Raw genomic sequence first — 22591 nt, forward strand, 5'->3', positions numbered from 1 at the left:
AATGAAAAGAAATGAAATCATCCAGGAAATATAGGATGGAAAGTATCTACTTTTATCTAGATATTCACATTTTTTCTCCGACACTCTACTCTTAGAAAATCTATGTTCTCTATCGTCATTTATTACCAGACTTTTCCATTTGGACATCACAACCATGGCCACCAACATGCATGAATCTAATGGTATTGTCTGTCAAAAATGGTTAAATATTGGAATTAGATATGTTTCAACCTTAGTAATTGGCATTTCACAACTGTAATATCACAGCAGTTTCCTGGCTTCCTTACCTTCCAGCTCACTTCCTTATAATTCATATTGCCAAATATTTCTCATCCCTTTCTTCATATATTATTCCTCTGCTCAAAATCCTTTAGAGGTGCCCCATTCATGACTACAGCCAAGCTATGCCCCACACTCAATTTCCATCACTTCTCAACATTATTCTCCACCTTACAGGACTAGGCTCCTCAGTGTCCTGGGAACCAGCCCCCAGTGTTCATTCCATCCTTGGTTCATGCTGTACCCCTAATCTGTAATTTCCTCTTCTCAGCTTATCCAAATCCCGTTGAACATTTCAAGCAGTATTTCTCAACTTTTTGACCATTTCCCTTTGATAAAGTTAACTCAAAACCCATTCTCAACCTGTTTCATCCTTGTCTTCTTCCACTAAAGAGGCTGGAAAAGTTCAGTGTTTGTTTTCTGAGCCTCCTTTGGAACTAGGAGAGACCACGTGACACGGTTCTGGCCAACAGTACTGCTCCCTTCTCCTTCTTGCCTTAAAAATGGGCACAGGTACCCAGAACTGCAGCAACCATCACGGGATCATAAACAAACAATTCAGTCCGTTTAGTATCACAGCCTGGTAAAACACAGATTGTGAGGTCCTTGATTCCATCCCTAGGCCACACCAGGCCAGGATTGCCTACCTCTAGACTTAAACTATATGAGAAAATAAGCCCTTAATTGTTTAGGCTACAGTTGCCTGTCTTTGTTTGTTGTTTTTTGCTGCAGAAAAAAATTCCAAATTGATATACATGGCATGCTCCCACTATTTATTTTCAAACAATAAGGTACCCTTAATAGCTAATAAATCCATGTGAGTCTTTTTATGCACAAAAATTAACACTTACTTGATAGTTCCAACATGAATCTAATAAACAGTCAGCTAAGATATGTAGACACACATATCTTCCACCAATTACAGCTTTTTGCAGAAGCTATTCTCTCTGAAGTTCACGGAGTCTAGGAGAACCAACAATTAAAACACATTAGTTAAAGGGAGAGTTTCAGTTCTTCAATAGCAATGTGTTTAAGTTATTCTGTAAGTATTTAGTTCTCCTTTACTGCAACTAAAAAGAGAGTTCTAAGTTATTGAATTTTTATATATTAACATTTTGCTTTCCCTCTAAAAAGAGATGGGCGACCCCTCACAGTAGAGTACTGAAGTATTCTCTGTCCTGATTTGGACAGATGACCATTCCATGCGTGGTAGGCATCCTCTAAGGAGGCCTTCAATGTTCCCCACCTCCTGGTATTTACAACCCTGTTTAATCTGCTCCCCTACAGTGTGGGCTGGATTTAGTAGCCAGGTCATATGGTAACTCTACGTTTACCATTTTGAGGAACTGCCAAACTGTCTTACCAAAGTGGCTGCAGCATTTTACATTCCAGACAAACTACTTCTTATCTATAGAGCAAAATGCAAATTATTTAACTTGTGTTTCCCATCATTTATAAAACGGGATGATTCCAAAAGTAAAGACTAACATTTATTAAGTACTTACATGCACCTGTACGGTTCTAGGTAATTTCTAAGATTTTACTAATTTAATCCCCTGTGGTATGATTGTCAGATAAAATAAAGGCCACTCCAAAAAATTTAAATTTCAGATAAAAAAATAAATTTTTTTAGTATGATTATGTCCTATGCAATTCTGCCCAAGGTCGCATAGTAGTATGCGCTATTACTTGCCAGGGTGGGAATCCAGGCAGTCTGACTCTGGAACGACTGCTGTTAATTTCCAGTAACTTCAAGCAGTTCTTGCAAGGCAAATTAAGTACATTTAAAAACGTGGTACCCACAATAGTAAATTTCCAATAAATGTTAGTTCCCTTCCAGGTTTCTTCCTTCCCTCACTACCCCCAACACTTTGGGTGCCCATAGCACTTGGCTTATACCTCTTTCATAGCAATATTCTACGGAGAGGTTGTCATTGTTGAATGGTCATAATTCCTGAATTGAGACTTTACGGAAAGTTATTTAAATATCAATTTACTATACCAGGTTATGGTAAGAATACCAACATCCTCAGGGAAAGCTTTAAGAAATAAACAATTACTTTATAAATGCATAACAGAAAAGTGAAACTCCCTGTTCTCTCTAAATTGGCACTTGACTTCTAATTTTGTTCTTTAAAAGTAAGTCTTTAATTAATAATCAAGAACATCAAACTTGATTGGAATACTAAGAACATTAATCTAATTATATTCCTATATTATGAATGCCAATTGTTTAAGTATATTAACAGCAATTCTGTATTTCTCAAATACATTAGTCTTTAGGATTCACCCCAAAAGATTTGAAGAGATGTTTAAAAAGTAGATCTTTAGCTTTCTGCGGTAATGAATGTGCCTAGAATCAATCATTAAACACAAAAAAGTCATACTTTTTTTTTTCTTCTACATCTCAGTGCTGTACAGAACAGCCACATCCATATGACTAAGTGGTCCACACTTGTTCCCTCTCTGGAATTTTTTCTATTATGTTTGTAACTCAGTATACATTCATTCTTAGAAAATTTAATATGGTGCAGAAGAGGAAACACCATTACATACCCATTATTATCCTGAGATAACAGAGAAAATGTCTGCATATAAAGCTGGTTTTAATGTCATAGCAGTCACTTTGGTCACTGTGTTTCCTGGCCCAACTACTCTTTTTTTCCAGCTGAAAATTATGTTGGCTGAGAGCCATGCCACAGAACCTCCACCCTGAAGAGTGACTCAGATAATTAGACAAAAGCATTTAAACCTCTTCAGGATATTTTCAGACTTCCCTCTCGACATTGCTTCCTCTTAGGCAAAGAATTGGGGGCTACACATTTTGCATAGTTGAAGGGAAAAAACTACCACCATTCATAAATCAATAATGCCTATTCTCAATCATCATCTTTAAAAACGTACAACAAACAGTTGGCTCCTCAGCACCTTGAGAAAGTCTTTGCTCACTGACTATTTTTTTTGCGTCCAGCATAATTTTTAAAACGTTTTATTATGGATAATTTCAAACATACCAATGATGGACACCCATGTACCCATTCACTCAGCTTCAACAATTACCAACTGATGGTCAATATGGTTTCACCTATAAACACACTCCCCACTCCCAGGTTATTTTATTTTATTTTATTTTTAAAATCTATTTATTTATTTATTTTTGGCTGCGTTGGGTTTTGGGTTTTCGTTGCTGCGTGCGGGGGCTACTCTGTTGCGGTGCGCGGGCTTCTCATTCTGGTGGCTTCTCTGGTTGCGGAGCACAGGCTCTAGGCACGTGGGCTCAGTAGTTGTGGCTCCGCGGCACGTGGGATCTTCCCGGACCAGGGCTCAAACCCGTATCCCCTGCATTGGCAGGCGGATTCTTAACCACTGCGCCACCAGGGAAGTCCCCCAAGTTATTTTAATACAAATCCTAGTCACATAATTTCATCTTTAAGTACTTCGATGATGCTAGCATAAATTTTGAATTTTATTTCTGTTTTAATTTTTTAATTATTAAATTAGAGGGAAAAGGGAAAATAGAGCTAACATCTATTGAGTGCTTACCATGCCAGATGTTATGCTAGTGACTTTCTCCTAAATTACCGCTTTTAATGATAAAATCCTGCTGGGGGAACATTCCCAGTCCCATGTTTAGAAAAGGAAACAGACAAAGAGATAAATTTTCCAGTGTCACTTAGCTACTGAGTAGCAGGGCTGGGATGCAAACCTGGGTCTGTCTGACTCAAAACCCTATGCTCTTTCCCCAAATCTACCCTGTCCTAAAAATGCCTGTGAAAAGGTAGGAATTGTCTTATATAACCTATTTGAGGAGAGGAGCATCTCTTCCACCTTCAGTCCTCCCTCCATGCTATGAATGGTATTCACAACATATACACAGGATGTTTCCAGAGCCTAATTCCACTAGTATTTCTAACACTGTAATCCAGAATCCAAAAGTCACACAGTTTCCTAAGTCACTATTTTGATGATCTGGAAAGCAACATGCACTCTGAGGTGTACCAGTAGGCAACATACTTTAGGTTTTATTAGGATGGGATGTGCATCAAGAAAAAAACAAACAAAAACAAACAAAAAGAAAACCACCACAGCCTAGAAATTGTGGAAAGGTGTGGAAAAAGAAACATTAACATGTCTAAGCATATGGAAACAATAACTATAATAATAACCATACATACCATACAGGAAGATTAGTTACCCAGGATGCAATTTAGAAAATTTGCTGTGCTAGTCTAAAATCTATATTCCAAAAAGAAGTAATTAAAATTTTTTTAATTTAAAAAAATAAAATAAAAACTATACTCCATTCAATGAAATTTCTAACAAATAATAAGAGTACCTGTTAACATTTATTTAAAATATTTTCTCCAATATGTCTCTATTTAAGTAAAAAAAAAGAATAAAAATTTAATTTTTTAAAAAAAATTTATTTATTTAGTTATTTTATTTTTGGCTGTTTTGGGTCTTCGTTTCTGTGCGAGGGCTTTCTCTAGTTGTGGCAAGTGGGGGCCACTCTTCATCGCGGTGCACGGGCCTCTCACTATTGCGGCCTCTCTTGTTGCGGAGCACAGGCTCCAGACGCGCAGGCTCAGTAGTTGTGGCGCACAGGCCCAGTTGCTTCGCGGCATGTGGGATCTTCCCAGACCAGGGCTCGAACCCGTGTCCCCTGCATTGGCAGGCATATTCTCAACCACTGCGCCACCAGGGAAGCCCTTAATTTTTGTTCTATAACTCAAGTTTGTCTCAATGACAAAAAATAAGACTTAAGATTCCTCAAGTAGGTTTCTAAATACTAGGTTCCTGTATGAAATGCCTTCATTCATTACCTTAAATCAATATTATCTATGAATTGGAGAGAATAAAAAATACAGTTCAATCTTATAAAAAGAATTCAAATCATAAAGATAAGCAATCAAACACAAAAGGGTGAGAAATTTTCATATACCAGTACTAGTGTTTACTTTGCGATACCTACCTATCTTTACCCCCAAACTTGATAATTACAGCTCAGATTTTTTAAATTTCAAAAATAAGCCATAATGCAATGTGTTCATTTCAGCTGTAGGCTCAAGGTTCCTAGGAAATAATTCATGGCTTACGAAAAAACTCAAGTGTATCAAATAGAAATACTATGTGTCAATAGCTACCAGCTTCCCAGGTTTGTCCTGTTAAGTCTATAAATGAGTCATTAGTTATTAACCTCAAAAATCTTGTTTTAAAAGTTGATTAAGAATCACTATTGGTTACCTAGAGCTAAATATAAATACAAAGATACTGACATAATGCCCTACTACCAGATCACTACATATTTTCTTAGTTTGAAATATATAACTACTACTTTTAATATCCCTAAATATGTGTTGAAAAAAATGAACGAATCCCAAATACTAACATTAAAAGAGTTCTTGTTTTTAAAAAAGCTTGTATTTTAAATTTACTTATAGCAAGGAAGAAGATTTTTTAAAATAATTCAACATTAAGTTCTCAAAGTCAAAGCCTCAGAAAAAGGAAAGTTATGGTTCCTAGCCACTGACTCATTTCCTTAGATGATTCAACCTCCTGGCTTTAACACTGCCTTGCCTTCCCCTCCCCTTTTCAATTTTAACGCAGTACAGGGTGGAAATAAACCTCTGACACTATAGAGCTAGCTTTCTTGTGCTATCACATCATAATCTTTGAAATAAACTAAGTCTTTCTACAAGCTTTTATACACATTTGATATTGAACTCCTATTACATAATTCAATCAACAGTGACTCAAACTCAAACATGCTATGTGGATTTTTCCAAAAGTTTTTGAAAAAATTCAGAGGTGTTTTTTCCACCTCTTAGAAATGTCACTGGCACAAAAATGATTTCATTAAAATGCGTATCTTTCTGCTACCCCGCACAACCCTTTGAAAATAAGCTTGTGTTTCATTTTGTTTTTCCATGTATTCTTTAAATATTTATATACCTCAAATGTTGAGTTCCTTATGAATATGTTCATGAGCTTACCCAACGCAAAGTCCAGACCTACAAAGACAAATGAAGAGAATTAAACATGAATGCACCAAAGGCACGTCTACACACGCCCAAAACAGAATACAACCGGCTCATCCTCTCCAAGTAAGGGCAAGATGGTATCTGGCCAGCTACAACAGAGCTCAGAAACCATGTGTACTGATGCTGCTGTTGAAAAAGAACAGCTTGCAAACCATCCCCTAATCGAGGGCATATAGAGATATAGTTCAAACTAAGTTGATGTCACCTTATCTAACGCAAGATAGAGAAGAATGCCTCTTCCTCCTCACCATCTGTGCCCCACCCCCTACCCCAAAGCCTTCCTTGTCAACCAGGCCCTCAGGTGCTAGTGGATATATAAAGAAAAATGTTTGGGAGTTATTTAAAATTGCCAACTCTTTCATTCATTGGAGGGAAGCACCTTCCTCATACACTTCAAACAAGTCCCTGTCCCTCCAAAATATTGCTTTGTCCCCAGAAGCACCCACAATCACCTGATAAATTGGCTTAATGACAGACAGTTCCCCTGGATCACTGCCACCATGTCTTACTGGGTTCCATGTTAAAAAAAAAAAAAATTTTATTGCAGTTTGTTAGAACCTTCCCTTCCTAAAGGCTGTTGCTTTGAGGTCAGTAAGACTTGGGTATGAATTATTGGCTCTCCCATTTAATAGCTGTGGTATCATGGACAAATTACTTAAATTTTGTCCATTAAGTTTCTTACCTGTAAAATGAGAGATAATACCACCTATTTTGCTAGTCTGTTGTGGGGGTAACATTTAAAGCCTGCAGCACACTGGGAGACACACAATAATTATTCAATAACATATGCTATTATTTAATACTATACACCATTTTGTCATCTTGTAGAATTTCCCCCTCTAACTCCTAAATCACTGCGGAAGAAATATCCTGAACTGTTGCTGTCAGAAAGTATTGTGTCAGTTTGCAAATCTTAAGAGAAGTTTCATAGTATATTGGTAACTCTGGGATTAGGTTAATCATGATGCCTGCATTTTAGAAATTCTTTTAAATTTCAGTCCATGGCTATATGATTGATAAATACAAATAAATTTTGTGTCTAGTCTCAGCCATATCACTAATTGCTGTGATTTACTGGACAGGTCATAGCCACCATGGCTTACTTTCCACATTTGTGAGATAGGGGTGCCACCATCACATCTTTAATTATAGTGGGACTAGAATTACTTGGGCATGGTCACTGTAGGCATTTCCAAGAAGAGAGGTCTAACTAAGCAACAACAACAACAACAAAAGTAGCTTAAAGGAATTAAGATGAACATTTTTCAAATGGATTCTTTTTTTCAGTTTTCCTTTCCCTCTAGGAAATGGGTGGTAGGGAGCACACGTTCTTCATTCCCCACTGCACCCTCAATAATCAATACCTGCTTATCTGAATAATGTTTTGAAAATTAAATGACCCTCTTGTATTAAAGTGTTATCATCCCTTCATCTCCAGTTTTTTGGACCACTTCTATCAACAGCTTCTCTACTACATCCTGTCTTTTTTGTTACAAACTAGTTTCTGACCACTTCCCTCAAACTTATCTAAGGAAGATCTCAATGACTTTCTAATGTCAATTCCAAAGAACTTACTTTGTACTTCAGCTTTCTTGATCTCCCTGGAGGATATGACATCACTGATATTCTGTTCCTTGTCTTCTCAGTCTTCTCTGTTAACACCCTCTTCTTCTAGGCACCCCTTAAACATTGGTGTTCCCCAGGGAGGTGTTCCATCCTCTGCCCTTTATTCTTCTCACTCCCAGGAAATCTCACTAGCATCTATGGTTTCAAAAGCCATTTACAAGCTAACTTCTAAACCTCTATCTGTAGACTAGATGTCCTATCTGGATATAGACTGGATACCGCCATGTAAACGTTCATGCCATAGGTGTCTAAAACTTGCTGTCAAAATTGGGTATGTCATCTCCTTCCTCCCCTTAAACTTGCTCTTTTCCCTCTATATTTCTATAATTATAACCTTCATTAGCAGTCAATCATGCAGACATTCCCCCTTGTTCCCTCTCATTCGGTTGGCCCAAATTTGTTTATTCTGTCTCTAAAATAGTGTTTCCCAAACCATAGTCCTTGGAACCTTATTGGTTTGTTTGTTTGTTTAAATATTAGGGTTTGGTGATCAAATGAGTTTGGGAAATGCTGGGTTAAGGCAGGACTTCTAAGAATCTTCAGTATACTGCTAAAGTGCCTTGTGAATCCCAAATGCAGATACAATATGAAGCGTTTCCCAAATAGCTTGGCAGCCTTTTGTCCAAGGATTATCTTCTGTGATCAGTGTGCCACAGAACATACTTCGCAAAATATCATTCAAGTATTTCTCAAATGTATCCTCTCCTCTCCACCACCATACCCATTGCTTCAACTAGGGAATTCTATCTCATCTTGTCTGTACAGTGGGTTTCCTGCCTAGGATCTTTATACTCATCCTTTACACAGTATTTGGTGAGCTCCCTAAAGTGTAAATCTCATACAATTTCATGCTTAAAAATCCCACAAGGTTTCCTAGTACCCAAATTATAGGATCCAAAGTCCTTAAAAAACCAAAGGCACTTCATGATCCAGCCCCTCATCATCTTTCTATCTTCATCTCACACCAGTCCACCCTAAACTCCAGGCATAATAAACCGTAAATTCCTGGTGGTGCTATGTTAACACTTTCTGGCTTTTGCACATAACTGTTCTGCCTCAAATGTCAACCACCTCTTGTTTATCTGAATAATTCCTACTCATCCTTTAAAACTGACCTCAGATGGTCCTCTTCTTCTGAAGCCTTCCATTCCCCGGTCAGAGGAAGGTGCCTCACTGGTGTGCAGTCAATGCACCGTCTATTATAGCACGTCTTTGTAATTATCTGTGTACATGTCTCTATTTTTCAACTAGACTGTGACCTTCTTGAAGATTAAGGACATTTATTTATTCCTGCTCTGGGGCCTAGTGCCGTGTCTGGAACCTAGTAGATGAATGCTTGGTGAATAAATGAATCAACATATACATTATCTTTTAACTGTTTCAATATTATTTCTTTCTGAAAACTCATTTAAATGTATAAAGTATGGGTTTTATTCTTGGAACTAGTATGGGACCTAGAAAGATGTTGGCAAACTTCTGTAAAGGACCAGATAGTAAACGTTTTAGGCTTTGTGGGCCATATGGTCTCTGTCCTAACTACTCAACCTGCTGTCACTGTGCAAAAGCAGCCATAGACTGCACACAAATAAACGACCATGATTACGTTCCAATAAAACTTCATTTACAAAAACAGGCAGTGGGCCAGATTTGGCTCATAGATCATAGTTTGCCAATCTCTGGCCTAAAAAGTTCATCGTATCTCAATGATCTTAACTGGTATCCTCTAATGCAGTTACTGAAATTGTAGACATGGTATCAGGAAGAAATGACCATCCTCTAAAAACAAACTGTCCAATATGATAGCCACTAACCACATGAAGTTATTGAGCACTGGAATGTGCCTAGTCCGAATTGAGATGTGCTTTAAGTATATAATTTTGTATACACTTGGATTTTGAAGATTTTGTGTGAAACAAAGAATGTGAAATATCTCATTAATAATTATTTTATACCGGTGACATTGTAATAATATATTTGATACATTGGGTTAAAAAAATATTATTAAAACTGATTTCACCTGTTTATTTTTACTTTTTAAAATGTGACTACGTTTTAAATTACATATTAAATATTTTAAATTACATATGTGCTTTGCAATATATATATATTGGACAGCACTGCTCTAAGAGAGAATAGTTACAAAAGAGAGTATTAACAGATTCAATCTCTTTTCAAGATTGCAAATGAGATACCTTACCCAATTATCCAAGTGTTTCTATTCAAAGCTGCTATATATCCTGGTTTCTTTCTATCAGTGGTGCTACCATTATCTTTTACATAAAAATTAAGGATCACAATCTTGAATTCTTTCTCCCTTCACATTAATGTATGTCCACCAATTTTATTTTATCTCACTGTTTCTCATTTTTTTCTTTTAAAATATTTTTTTCTGGGACTTCCCTGGTGGCGCAGTGGTTAAGAATCTGCCTGCCAATGCAGGGGACATGGGTTCTATCCCTGGTCCGGGAAGATCCCACATGCCGTGGAGCAACTAAGCCAGTGCGCCACAACTACTGAGCCTATGCTCTAGAGCCTGCGAGCCACAACTACTGAGCCCATGCGCTGGAACTACTGAGCCCACGTGCTGCAACTACTAAAGCCCCCGCTCCTAGAGCCCGTGCTCCGCAACAAGAGAAGCCACCACAATGAGAAGCCCGTGCACCACAACAAAAAGTAGCCCCCACTCGCCGCAACTAGAGAAAGTGTAGCAATGAAGACCCAAAGCAGCAAAAAAAAAAAAATTTTTTTTTCTTTTATTTTTTTGTTTCTCATTTTCTTTAATGCTATACTTGGTCTTTGTTCTCTCAACTGAATTAACAGTCTCTTGAAAGGCCTTCTTTCTTCCAGCCTCTACCCATGACCCTGATACATGATTCTGTACAAAGCTACTAGATTAATATTCCTAAACACTATGACTACCTCCCACTATACAAATATTTTTAAAATTCAGTGGCTTCCATGATACAGAAAATAATATCCAAACTACTTGGTCTAGTTCTTGAGGCATTCTAAAAATTCCATTTTTAATTTCCATTTTGAAACTTACCTCCTCTCCTACCGCGCCAGTCAGACATAGGATGGCAGATAAAATATAGGTCACCCAGTTGAATTGGAATTTCAGACAAACAACAATTTTAGTCTACTGTTTGGGATATACCTGTCCTGAAAAATTAATGTTTACATGAAATTGAAATTTAACTGGGTGCTCTGTATTTTTATTTGCTAAATCTGGCAACCCTAGTCAGACAAGTCTATTCTCTATCTCCCAAATACTATATGTAGATTACTACCCTTGCTCACACATTTTAAATGAGATAATGCATGCATGCACTTAAAACAGTGCCTAGCACGCAATAAGCATGCAGTTAAGTAGTAATACTGTTATTCCTCTGACTTTGTAGGTTCATCCAATTCAATTCCCACTGGCCTTCTCCAGCCCACTCCAGTCTACAATATATCTCTCTTCTAAGTCTAGTATTTGATAGACTTGATTACTTACTTTGAACATTTCATATGTATGTCTTACCTAGCCTTAAATTTCACCTCATATAGAAATTACTGAGAAATAAAATAGGATTGTTAAATAAGGCATTTTGCATTTTACCAAAATTATCAACTTTTATCCTTAAGTCCCAGCTTAAATTACGAAATACATGATTAAAACACCCTCTCTAACCCTGGACTCTAGGCTCTTGCTGTCACTTACAAAAAAGTGAGCTGTAATGAGATCTAAAAAGCAAAAAATTCACTTATTAAACAATAACTGAAATGTCTGTAGTTATGAATTTATCAGGTAGAGACAATATAAATTGTGCACTCTGAATTTTCTAAAACTTTCTTAAATCAAAAGGAGTCTATATATAACCATATAAATAATCAGCTCAGTGAAAACTTTTCCTATTTTTCACAATGATCTGTAAAATTCACAATCTATCAGGTAGTCACATGTCATTTTTACAGAAAAAAAAAATTTTCTCAAGTGAAGTCTAATACAATATCATGTTCTCTACTATACAGAAAGACTCAAATTATACAGGGACTCAAAATCTGTTGATGATCGAATAAGAAAATTTGGGATATTACTCAGAGTAAGCCTTTTGTAAACAAACCACACAAAATTTTAAGTACATTATTAACCAATGGTTCACAGTCCCAGTATAGTACAGACTACCTGAGTCCAAAGTCTGGCTCTGCTACTTATTAACATACACCTCTCTAAGTCTCAGTTTTCTCAACTATCAAACGGGAGCCCTTTCTTCCAAGGTGTTGTGAGGATTAAGAAAATATGCATGAAATACTTAGAACAATGCCTGGCACATGGCAAACATTCAAAAAATGCTAATTCTTATTATTCTTAGAATGTTTCCCAATTTGATCTCTTCAGGCTCACCTAGCTCCAACCTAGGACTTGTTCACAAAACTAACTTCTAGAAATAAAAAGATATGGAGAGAAAGCACTTTGGTTTGCCATATTAGAATAAACTTCAAAGGTCCAGATCCTTGCTTCTATAACACCTTTAACAAATTTGGTTTTTGCCCTCTCATGCTATAACCTTCTCAGGCCAGTCTATTCAGATGTAATTGGAAACAGAATAATCAGTTTCACATAAATCTTTTTATGAACAAGAATTATTTTTATTTTTTAAAGCTCACTTGTAAATGTCCTCCATAAAACTTACTTCCATAACTCCTAATTTGTTTTAGGTTCTCTTTTAAGATAGTTATGGGGGCTTCCCTGGTGGCGCAGTGGTTGAGAATCTGCCTGCCAATGCAGGGGACATGGGTTCGAGCCCTGGTCTGGGAAGATCCCACATGCCGCGGAGCAACTGGGCCCGTGAGCCACAATTACTGAGCCTGCGCGTCTGGAGCCTGTGCTCTGCAACAAGAGAGGCCGCGATAGTGAAGAGGCCCGCGCACCGCGATGAAGAGTGGCCCCCGCTTGCCGCAACTAGAGAAAGCCCTCGCACAGAAACGAAGACCCAACATAGCAATCAATCCATCAATCAATTAATCAATAAAATAAATCTTTAAAAAAAAAAAAAAAGTTATGGATTCCCAAATCCTACTATGTAAGTAGTATAGGACAACTCTCTATGCAAGAAGTAATTCATGTGTGAAGTAAATTATTTTTCCTAGTTTAGATTGGTTAGAGGAATAATACAAGAAGAAACCAAATATCACGCATCATATTAGTTTCCAATTCAATAAAACACTTCATCTTACAAAGTTTCATAATAAAAAGTACTGGACTCAGGCCTTGATTACAGTAGTACCAACTGAATAAAAGCCACAGTTCAATGATGGTACCTGAAACTATTCCAAACTAATCTAGGTTCTCTGGAGGAAAGGGCACGTTGAACAGAAAAGCATGTTTTAACTTATATCCAAAGACCAGTAAAACCACCATAAAAATAAAGGAAACACTTTTAATGAAATTATTCACAAAATTTTTAAGAATGTTAAAACTGATACTGAAAAACTACTGATTTCACATATTTAAACTTATCTAGGGGGAAAAAAATCCAGGTTAGACTATTCAAATATAAGTCTCAAAGCTCACTAACTGTTCAAACGTGGTAAGACTGTGGCAGGCATTCCCTGGAGGTCCAGTGGTTAGGCCTCCGCGCTTTCACTGCCAAGGGCGTGGGTTCAATCCCTGGTTGGAGGACTAAGATCCCGCAAGCTGCCTGGTGTGGCCAAAATAAATGAATAAAAATTGGGCTTTAGATCTGGAGTCAAGAAACATTTTCAATCAACAGCCAGATAAGTAAATATTTCAGGCTTTTCAGGATAAATACTGTCTCTGTCACATATTCACAGTTGTTTTTTTGAGCAGTCTTTTAAAATCCTTTAAAATGTAAAAAACCATTCTTAACTTAGACCCTATAAAAACAAGTATAGGGACTTCCCTGGCGGTCCAGTGGTTAAGACTTCACCTTCCAATGCAGGGGGTGCAGGTTTGATCCCTGGTTGGGGAGCTAAGATCCCACATGCCTCAGGGCCAAAATACCAAAACATAAAACAGAAGCAATATTGTAACAAATTCAATAGACTTTAAAAAAACAAAAACAAAAAAGTGTAGCTAGATTTGCCCTTGGCCACAGTTTCCCCACCCCAGCTTTACACTATACATATTATCTTTTTGTTACTATATCAATTTCACTGATATTAACTTTTCTTCCCTCAAATATGTGCTCAAATGTTACCTTCTCAATGAGGACTTCTCTGAATACATGTCTATCAGTCTCCCTATATATATAACATACTATGTAATACATAGTATATCACCTAACATGTTTTTATTTCTCACTCCCACCCCCCAACACCAATATAAGTTCCATGAAGGCAGATTTTTTTTTCACTGATATATCTCCTGTCCCTAGAACAGTGCCAGGCACATCAGTAGGCTCTCAATAAATAAACCTACCCTCACACTTATGAAACAAATACCATGGAGGAAATACAGTTGATCCTTGAACAACTCGGAGGTTAGGAGCGCTGACCCTCTGCAAAATCGAAAATCCAAATCCTCACATAACTTTGTAGTTGTACAGCATCCACTAATTCAACCAACCCCAGGCTGTGTAATACTGTAGTGTTTACTACGGAAAAAAAAAAATCCATGTGTAAGTGGACCCACTTATATCCACATAGTTCAAACCCATGTTATTCAAGGGTCAACTGTATATCTAAATGAAGACAAGTGGAAAGGTATTCAAGAAGATTGACAAATACCTTTTTTTTTGTTTCAAGTAGTCATAAAACATTTTAAATAAAGGGGGGAAAAGTTCAAACCTATTTTCTTCCTGTCCCACAAAGTAAGTTATTTCTAGACTAATTCCCTGGAAGTTTACCATTACTTTGGCTTATTTAATAACAAATTTCAACTGTTAGTCCTAAACCCCTCTACAGACCTGTTCTGCCTCTTTGACCTCACCTGTATGTATTTATTCCCTGACCATTCAACTCACTAATCTAGTCTGGCAACTTTCAAGTTTAGCAAAGTGGGGAGGGAAAAGTTACGTTGCCTCTTCTATCACTCCATCTCCCAACATTCCCGTTTTATAAATTTTGTAATATTGTAATTGCAAATCCTTCCTACTTTGTCTTTTACCATTCAATATAAACAAAGCAAAAGGCTAGATTCTATTGAATACTATACTCCAAATACATTAGGCTCAGTGATTAGACAAGTTATTTTTAATTGCTATATGTGGTTTAACAATTTTTACCTATAAGGAAAGATTTGCCTTATCATAATCCATATATATACTTGGCAAGGTATAGAGGAAATAACTTTGGGAATTTAGTAAGCTCCACCATCATTCAGATTATGGCTACTATATTTCTAAATTGTATTAAAACATAACTCACTAAAGTGTAAAATATCTTCTACTGCTATCTCTGGTAAATTGATACTTGATAGCCATTAATAACATTAATGTGGGAGTTAAATCATACTAGAGATCACACTAAGATATTCTAAAATCAAACTACAAAAATTGCTAATACAAGAAGGAGGCCTACAAGGAAGGAAATGTGTTTAAAAACCCCTTTATCCAACAAGTTATTCTTCATCTACTATTTTATTTTCTAAATGGCTACAATTCTGCCATTCTTATCAGACAAGCAACCTTGGTTTCTGAAAGACAAACTTTCTAAAATCCAAAAGTCAATTGTCAAGGGTTAAGACTACTCCGTAGGCCAATTCTTTAGAGACACAGTTCTGTCCTATAAACTCTAAGGTTGTGATTTCTGAAAAAACAGTAGCATAATAAAAACTGCTATAGAACCTTCATTTTTAAAAAATTTCCAACTGCTTTTGTGTCCTAAGTTATAAAATCAGATTAAATTTGGTGGAACTAAATCAGGGCAAAACCTCCTATATAGCCAGGATTATAAGAACCAAACAGATTCTCTTTTTTCTTCATATAAAAGCAAGGTGACTCCCAAACTAAGTTACTTTATACCATATATCCCTGGAGAATAACATGGCCCAACACACCACACGTCCCACTTAATCTAGTTCAAACGAGTAACGTAACGTGAGAAACTGCACTGTGTAATTCCTTTATTTTCTGCATATTAGTGCTTTACCAACACTACAACCATAAAGAACACAATTCCAAGTACTGTACTTTTTTGTTTGGGGAGATCACAGTCTACAGACTCATTTACTTATATTAGACAAGATTAACCTCATTGAAAACTTACTTCAGTTTATAAATTCACATAAAATACAGAAATTGATGCAATTAAACAAAAACTTCAGGATCTTATTTCTTAACTTCTTAGATTGTAACTTTTTTTTGCAGGCTATAATTACCTGCCCCATGATCATCAATGGTTATGATTCAATTTAACTACATCAATTATCAACCTTTTATATCCTTAAAGAAAATGTAAGTGAAAATTACAGTTTCTTAGCAAAAGGTTTAAGGTTTTCCAAATTTCAAATATTTGCTTTCCCTCCTCCCCCCACCTTCAGTTAAGACATTTCAAATAAACTAAAAATAACCACATCTCACCTGCAACATTCCATAGCAATCACTTGATGTATAAAATTTTAACTAGGCCCCCAGTTATTTTAAGACAAACAAAAAATGGCTGCCTACCAATCTGTCTGTCACAAGTTAGAAATACTACATTTAAGAATTAACATGAGGGTTTCAAGTTTCCTCCAGTTTAGGCATTTATACCTTTGTGCTTGTCGCTTAAGGATGTTACTATAACATTGATATTTATATAACCCATGTTTATGTACCTTAATATGTAACCGTTTAAAACACTAGTAATTAAATTTATGATGGAGCTATGGGAATTTTAAAAGCAACTAAAATGTTCTTAGATGTGTGTCAGCTTCATTTCTAGAGATACTTCTACTAAAGTGAAACTGAGAACTTTATACTTTAGTTGCGTTTGAATTCAAAAATCCCTCTGCACCATTAGGAGCCTACAACATAGCACCTTTTCTCATCTGCTTTAAGTAAAATGTTTGTCAAGAGTTTTACTTTGAAGAGTTAACTTTCTATAGCCTTATACTTCTCATACATCTTTGGTAAAAGCTCCATTATACAATATGGCCAAAGCATGAAGGACCAATACTGTCCAATCATATACCATGATATCCCGTTCAATTTTAGTTTTCAGACACCCTCATAAACAAAACCCACTCCACCTTTTCCTGTATACTGCCTTTGCAGTCTACATTTCTGAATTCCCTAAGTTTAATTCCTTGAGGATCTCTAAAATGAATCCTTAAGGCTATATAAGAACCAGATGCTGCTACACAATTCTGTATCAAGCATTAACATTTGGTTCAAAGTATTATCATAGTGGTCTCAATAATCTAGTTACTGGTCCTAACCAGCTAAGCAAGTAATCTTGTTAGGATCTGGATATCACCAGTGAGCACACTGCTTACCCTTGAAGGAAAATAAGTTTACATTCATTGTCATCTGTAGGTTCTTCCTCTGCATCCTACTTCCCCTTTTGTCATTCCTCAAGTCTACACATCATTCATTCATCACATTTCCTTCCTCAAAGGAGATAGTATATTATTGAACCAACAGGATATCTGACTATTAGCATGAGTTAATCAAACAGAATACCTTTTTCATAAAACATCTTTTCCAGTGTTCTAATTAATGGAGATATGGATCACTCATCTATTAAAAAAAAAAAAAAGACTTATATCTTCAGCTTAATCAATTGCTGTAATGTGGAAACACGAATTTTTTTTTCCAACTAGGTAAAAGGTGCATGTAATTTGAACTGTTAAATGCTTTATAAATGAATAAAGTAAACATTCTAGTAATTTAAAAACTACCGGTCTTAGACATTTGAAACATGGTAAAAGTATATATTCCAGTTTTGCCCAAAAGTCACTTAAAATATCTACAAATATTTCATCTGTGTGTGGCATACACCATTATTGCTCCATTTTCTGGAAAAGTCTATTTTTAAAGTTAAAAAAGAGGGAAAACACAGCAAAGTTGCTAACTTCGCAGTGGAAAAAAAAAATCTGTGTCCTTGACAGGTTACATTTTCATAGTTTTATGCAGTGTAAGTTAGCTATGTAACGGGGAACTTGAGTTTTATCCTTACTCATGCATGATGTATGTTTCAGAACTTAAGAGCTGAAATTTCAAAGAACTTCTTACATTACCTGTTTAACACAGTGATGTGCAAGTGGAACATATTACAATGATATTACTCATTATTTGCCACTGTGGGCTGTTTACTATACTGGTCTTAGATATAAAAGGTCACATTTGAATTTACTAAGTTAAAGTCAGAACTCATAAGGGAGGGGAAAAAGGCCTTAAATATAAAAGACAAACGGCAGTTTGATTAAGCAATAATTTTCAGTTTACTAGATGAAACAGACTTGCAACACAGTCTGCATGAATGCAAAATAAGCCATCTACAGCAAGTGATAAGGAAACTGGGCAAAAAGGAAAAAAGCATACATTGGAAAAGAAGATTCTCTCGAAATAAAAAAATCAAACCATTATTATAAAGGAATTTACCAAGAACCGCTATATTTCCCCCATCCCATTTGCTGGAAGTCAACAAGAGCATCTAGCACTTTGTGTTCATGTCAAAAAAGTCAGATCAGAGCATCCTAACGCAAAGCAAAGAAAAAAAAAGAGAAGAAACAAAAAAGAAAAGCCCTAACCCCCTCCCCCAAACCGCAGAACTGTAACTCCAGAGTTCAAATTCAAAGAAGAGAAAGTGGCAATTGAAAGAGGTGATGGTGGCGATAATCCTATGAATGGGTTTTTGATTTCTCTCCTTCCGGGGGATGGGCGGAGAAGGCTCATTAGGATTTGTAGTTAGAGGTTAACCATGTGAGCCCCTCATAGAGTCCGTCCCCCGAGGTGGCACAGGAGGGCTGCACATACCAGTTCCTGTCCCGAATCCGGGTCAGGCCCAGTTTCTCCTGGATCTCGTGGGGTTTCATGGCATCGGGCAGGTCCTGCTTGTTGGCGAAGATGAGGATTATGGCGTCCCTCATCTCCCGGTCATTGATAATGCGGTGCAGCTCCTGGCGGGCCTCGTCGATGCGGTCGCGGTCGGCGCAGTCCACTACGAAGATCAGACCCTGGGTCCCGGTGTAGTAATGCCGCCAGAGCGGCCGGATCTTGTCCTGGCCGCCCACATCCCACACGTTGAACTTGACGTTTTTGTAAGTCACGGTCTCCACGTTGAAACCCACGGTGGGGATGGTGGTCACCGACTGGCCCAGCTTCAACTTGTACAGGATGGTTGTCTTGCCGGCTGCGTCCAGGCCCAACATGAGGATCCGCATTTCCTTGTTCCCGAAGATCTTAGATAGCACCTTCCCCATCGCGTCGGAGGAGCCGGGGCCGGGGGCATTCAGGTGTCCCGGGTCCCCTCCGCCAACAACGCCGCCGCCGCCGCCGCCGCCGCGAAACCGAAACGGAGCCTCCCAGTCGCGAGGGCGCCCGTGCGGCCTGCGTGGGAGTCGCCTCCTCGGGGTAGAGGCCCGGACCCGTCGCTCACTCGGGCATCACCCACCGCACAACTTGATTCCTCCAGTCGCCGCGGCCGCCGGGGCGCTGAGTCTGCGCCGGGAGAGCCGCCGCCCTGCTGAGGCGCGGCCCGGCCCGGAACTGCCCTTCCCCCCGCAGGCGCCGCGCGAGCACCGCCGCGGTTCCCGCTCCTCCGCCTTCTCCTCGCTCCGCCGCGGGAGACTGCGGCCCTTCGGCCCGGCTCCCGGTCCGCGAGCACCACGCTCACCACCGACCCAGGCCACCCGAGAGGCAGCACGGCTCCGGCGCCCCGTCAGGTCATTGATCCTCGCGGGAACTCGGTGCGCTGCCTGCAGACACAGAGAGAGGGAAAAGGGAGTTACTGCTAGAGCCCCAGAGGAGAGCGGAGACCGAGGGGGCCCGCCTTGCCAGCTCAGCCCAGGAGGTTACCTCCAGCCGCCGCCCCGCGCGCGGGCTCCCTCCGGCCTCCACCGCCTCCTCCCAGCTCTGCTGCCGCCGCCGCCGCCGCCGCCGGAAAAGGCGCCGAGGAAACCGCCTCACTTCCCCTCCCGACCACGCAGGCGCAGCAGAGGCCGCCCGTTCGGCCAAGAGCGACCTCTGTAAAGAGAGCGGCCCGCGCGCTAAGCGTCGGGGCGCCACGCGCGGGGGGGCGGGGCTACGGCGGCTCAGAGGGCTCGCAGGTGCGGCTAGCCCCCACCCCCGCGAATCTCGGACTCTCACGCGCGGCCACCTGTCGCTGCTCTAGCGTCTCGTCCACTCTCTGCATTCCTCTTTCGCACTCTCTCCTCCTCCGCCCCCATTCAAACCAGAGGAGCCGATCCACTACGGAGCTCCACGGTGTGGGGCCCGCGGACCGCCCGTTCCCCTGACGAACGCCTCCCCTGTGCTGTTTCCAGGCCTGTTCTCGGACCCCGGTGCCCGCCAGATGCTCCGCGAGTTCCCTCCAGCCCGCGCCAGCCTTCGTGTGCCCTCAGTCTCCCAGGGAAGCCCTAACCGCTGTTTTTACCTTTCCCCCAGCCTTCTTTGGCTTCCTTTATCCCTCGTGCTCTGTGCGTTTCCTGAAAGACACGTGGGAGGCTAGTGGTTCGCGTGGAATCTGCCAGTCAGTGCGGCGCTTTTACTGGGCTTGGGTTTGCTCTGAAGCCCGTCTTTTGGACGTTGGAGCCCTATCTTACACATCTCGTCAGGACCAGTCCACGTTTCTTAAAAATTCAGTATTATCAAAAGTTCCCGTGCCTTGCCGCTTTTTCAGCTTTTTAGGTGGTCATTTTTAATATTTAAATATATCATCTCCTTTTAGTGTGATTAGTAGTAGCTTCTCACCCAGCCACTCATTATTAACTTTAAGGAGCCTCGACGATATAATCTTAGCGTAGGATTTGGAATCAGAAAGACTACTTCTGTCGCCTGGATTTGAACATTTAACCTTACTGAGTTACCTCCTGTGTAAACTGAGTGTAACACTGACCTTTCTGTCCGCAAACCCCATTTGAGGGTTAAATAATGTTTATAGAAAACTTCAACCTTTTTGTATCGAATCATTAGTGGTAAAAGTTAGACTTAAAGTTCAAAAAAGGTGAAAGCTTGAAATGTAAATAAACCAAAGGGAGGAAAAACAGGAAAATAGTGTGTTTTTTTTTTTAAGAAGATGCTGTAGTAACATAAGGTAACATACTTTTTATGTCACAATTTAAGAAAGTTTGATAATGGTAGATTGGTTAAATGATAACCTTACAAACTTCAGCCTGAAGTAAATTTACTTAAGTTATTAATATTCTGGCAATGATTTAATTTACTTACCATCTGCCTTAATATGTAAGCCCTGTCTTAAAACTGAAAGAAGGATTTGGAGTCAGAAGATTGGGGTTCAGAGTGTTACCCCTCCGTTTTATAGCTGTGAATCCTTTCCTTTCAGTCTTTGTAAACTTCATTTTTTTATCTGTTGAACGAGATGAAGAATATCATCGCGAATGAAAATAGTCACTATTTATTGATTGTTATCATAAACACTGTACTAAATTACTTTAAATATTTTACTTTAATCTGCACAGCAACCATGTGAGGTAGCTTTGAGTATTAGTGGAAACTGAGGGTCAAAGAGGTTGAATAATTTTTTGGAAGTCACAGAGTTGAGATTAAATGGTGAATCTACAGCTCATCCTCTTAACCCCCAAATTATGCTCTCTCCCTGAGTACTTCACACAGTTGTTCGGAAGCTCGATTATGGTACCGTTGACTCTTGAACAACACGGGTTTGAACTGCACAGATCCACTTGTACTTGGCTTTTTTTCAATAAATATGTACTACGTTGTTACACAGTCCGGGTTGGTTGAATCCACGGATGTGGAACCTGGGATGTGGGGGACCAACTAAGAAGTTATCCTCAGAATTTGGACTACATTGAGGTGAGTCCCCCAACTCCCCTATTGTTCAAGGGTCCACTGTATTTCTTAAAATGCTTTATAACTATAAATAAAGTGCTATAGGGCTTCCCTGGTGGCGCAGTGGTTGAGAATCTGCCTGCCAATGCTGGGGACACGGGTTCGAGCCCTGGTCTGGGAAGATCCCACGTGCCGCGGGGCAACTAGGCCCGTGAGCCACAATTACTGAGCCTGCGCGTCTGGAGCCTGTGCTCCGCAACAAGAGAGGCCGTGATAGTGAGAGGCCCGCGCACCGCGATGAAGAGTGGCCCCCGCTTGCCGCAACTAGAGAAAGCCTTCACACAGAAATGAAGACCCAACACAGCCATAAATAAAATAAATAAATAAATAAACCCAAAAGTTAAAAAAAAAAATCACATATATTAAAAAAAAGATTATATTAAAAAATAAAGTGCTATAGTAATTATTATTATATTTGAGGAAGGAATTTTTTTATATGTGGCAGTGAGTACTGTATTTTGCTTCATTCCAACATAATAGTTTTCTCAGAGCAGATTCCAATTTTTCCAACTAGATGGAAGATTGATCTGCTGGACTTGGATTTATTTTTCAGTGAAAGGTGTGATATAATTAAAAATGGAAGCAACTTGAAGCACTAGCATCTACCTGGCACTGACACTGTGCTAGGGCTAAAAAAGTTCATTTTTGAAAGCCAACTTCCATTTATCTTCTACCAGAATACAT

General features: G+C 39.0%; 1 protein-coding gene and 1 pseudogene across 2 annotated transcripts in view; both read right to left on the minus strand.

Moving 5' to 3' along the window:
• The window catches only part of LOC309625769 (cathepsin Z pseudogene), a 62019-nt pseudogene extending 44404 nt beyond the window's left edge, over positions 1-17615 (minus strand). The window contains exon 1 of the transcript XR_014249424.1: positions 17558-17615. The product of XR_014249424.1 is annotated as a cathepsin Z pseudogene (transcript). The remainder of the gene's footprint in view (positions 1-17557) is intronic.
• Positions 17616-18294: 679 nt separating this feature from the next.
• Positions 18295-20051, minus strand: ARF6 (ARF GTPase 6). The gene is made up of 2 exons (XM_082385777.1): positions 19895-20051; positions 18295-19794 (listed from the first exon to the last, which is right to left on the minus strand). Exon 2 carries the CDS (start codon positions 19297-19299, stop codon positions 18772-18774), a length of 528 nt encoding a protein of 175 aa, XP_082241903.1. The 5' UTR covers positions 19300-19794; positions 19895-20051; the 3' UTR covers positions 18295-18771.
• Positions 20052-22591: the final 2540 nt, after the last annotated feature.

The sequence above is a fragment of the Balaenoptera borealis genome (genome assembly GCF_965194805.1).
Source record: "Balaenoptera borealis genome assembly, chromosome: 3".
Taxonomy (NCBI): domain Eukaryota; kingdom Metazoa; phylum Chordata; class Mammalia; order Artiodactyla; family Balaenopteridae; genus Balaenoptera; species Balaenoptera borealis.

Coding starts and splice junctions, on each gene's coding strand:
- ARF6 (XM_082385777.1), bottom strand. CDS start 19,299: ATGGGGAAGGTGCTATCTAAGATCTTCGGGAACAAGGAAATGCGGATC.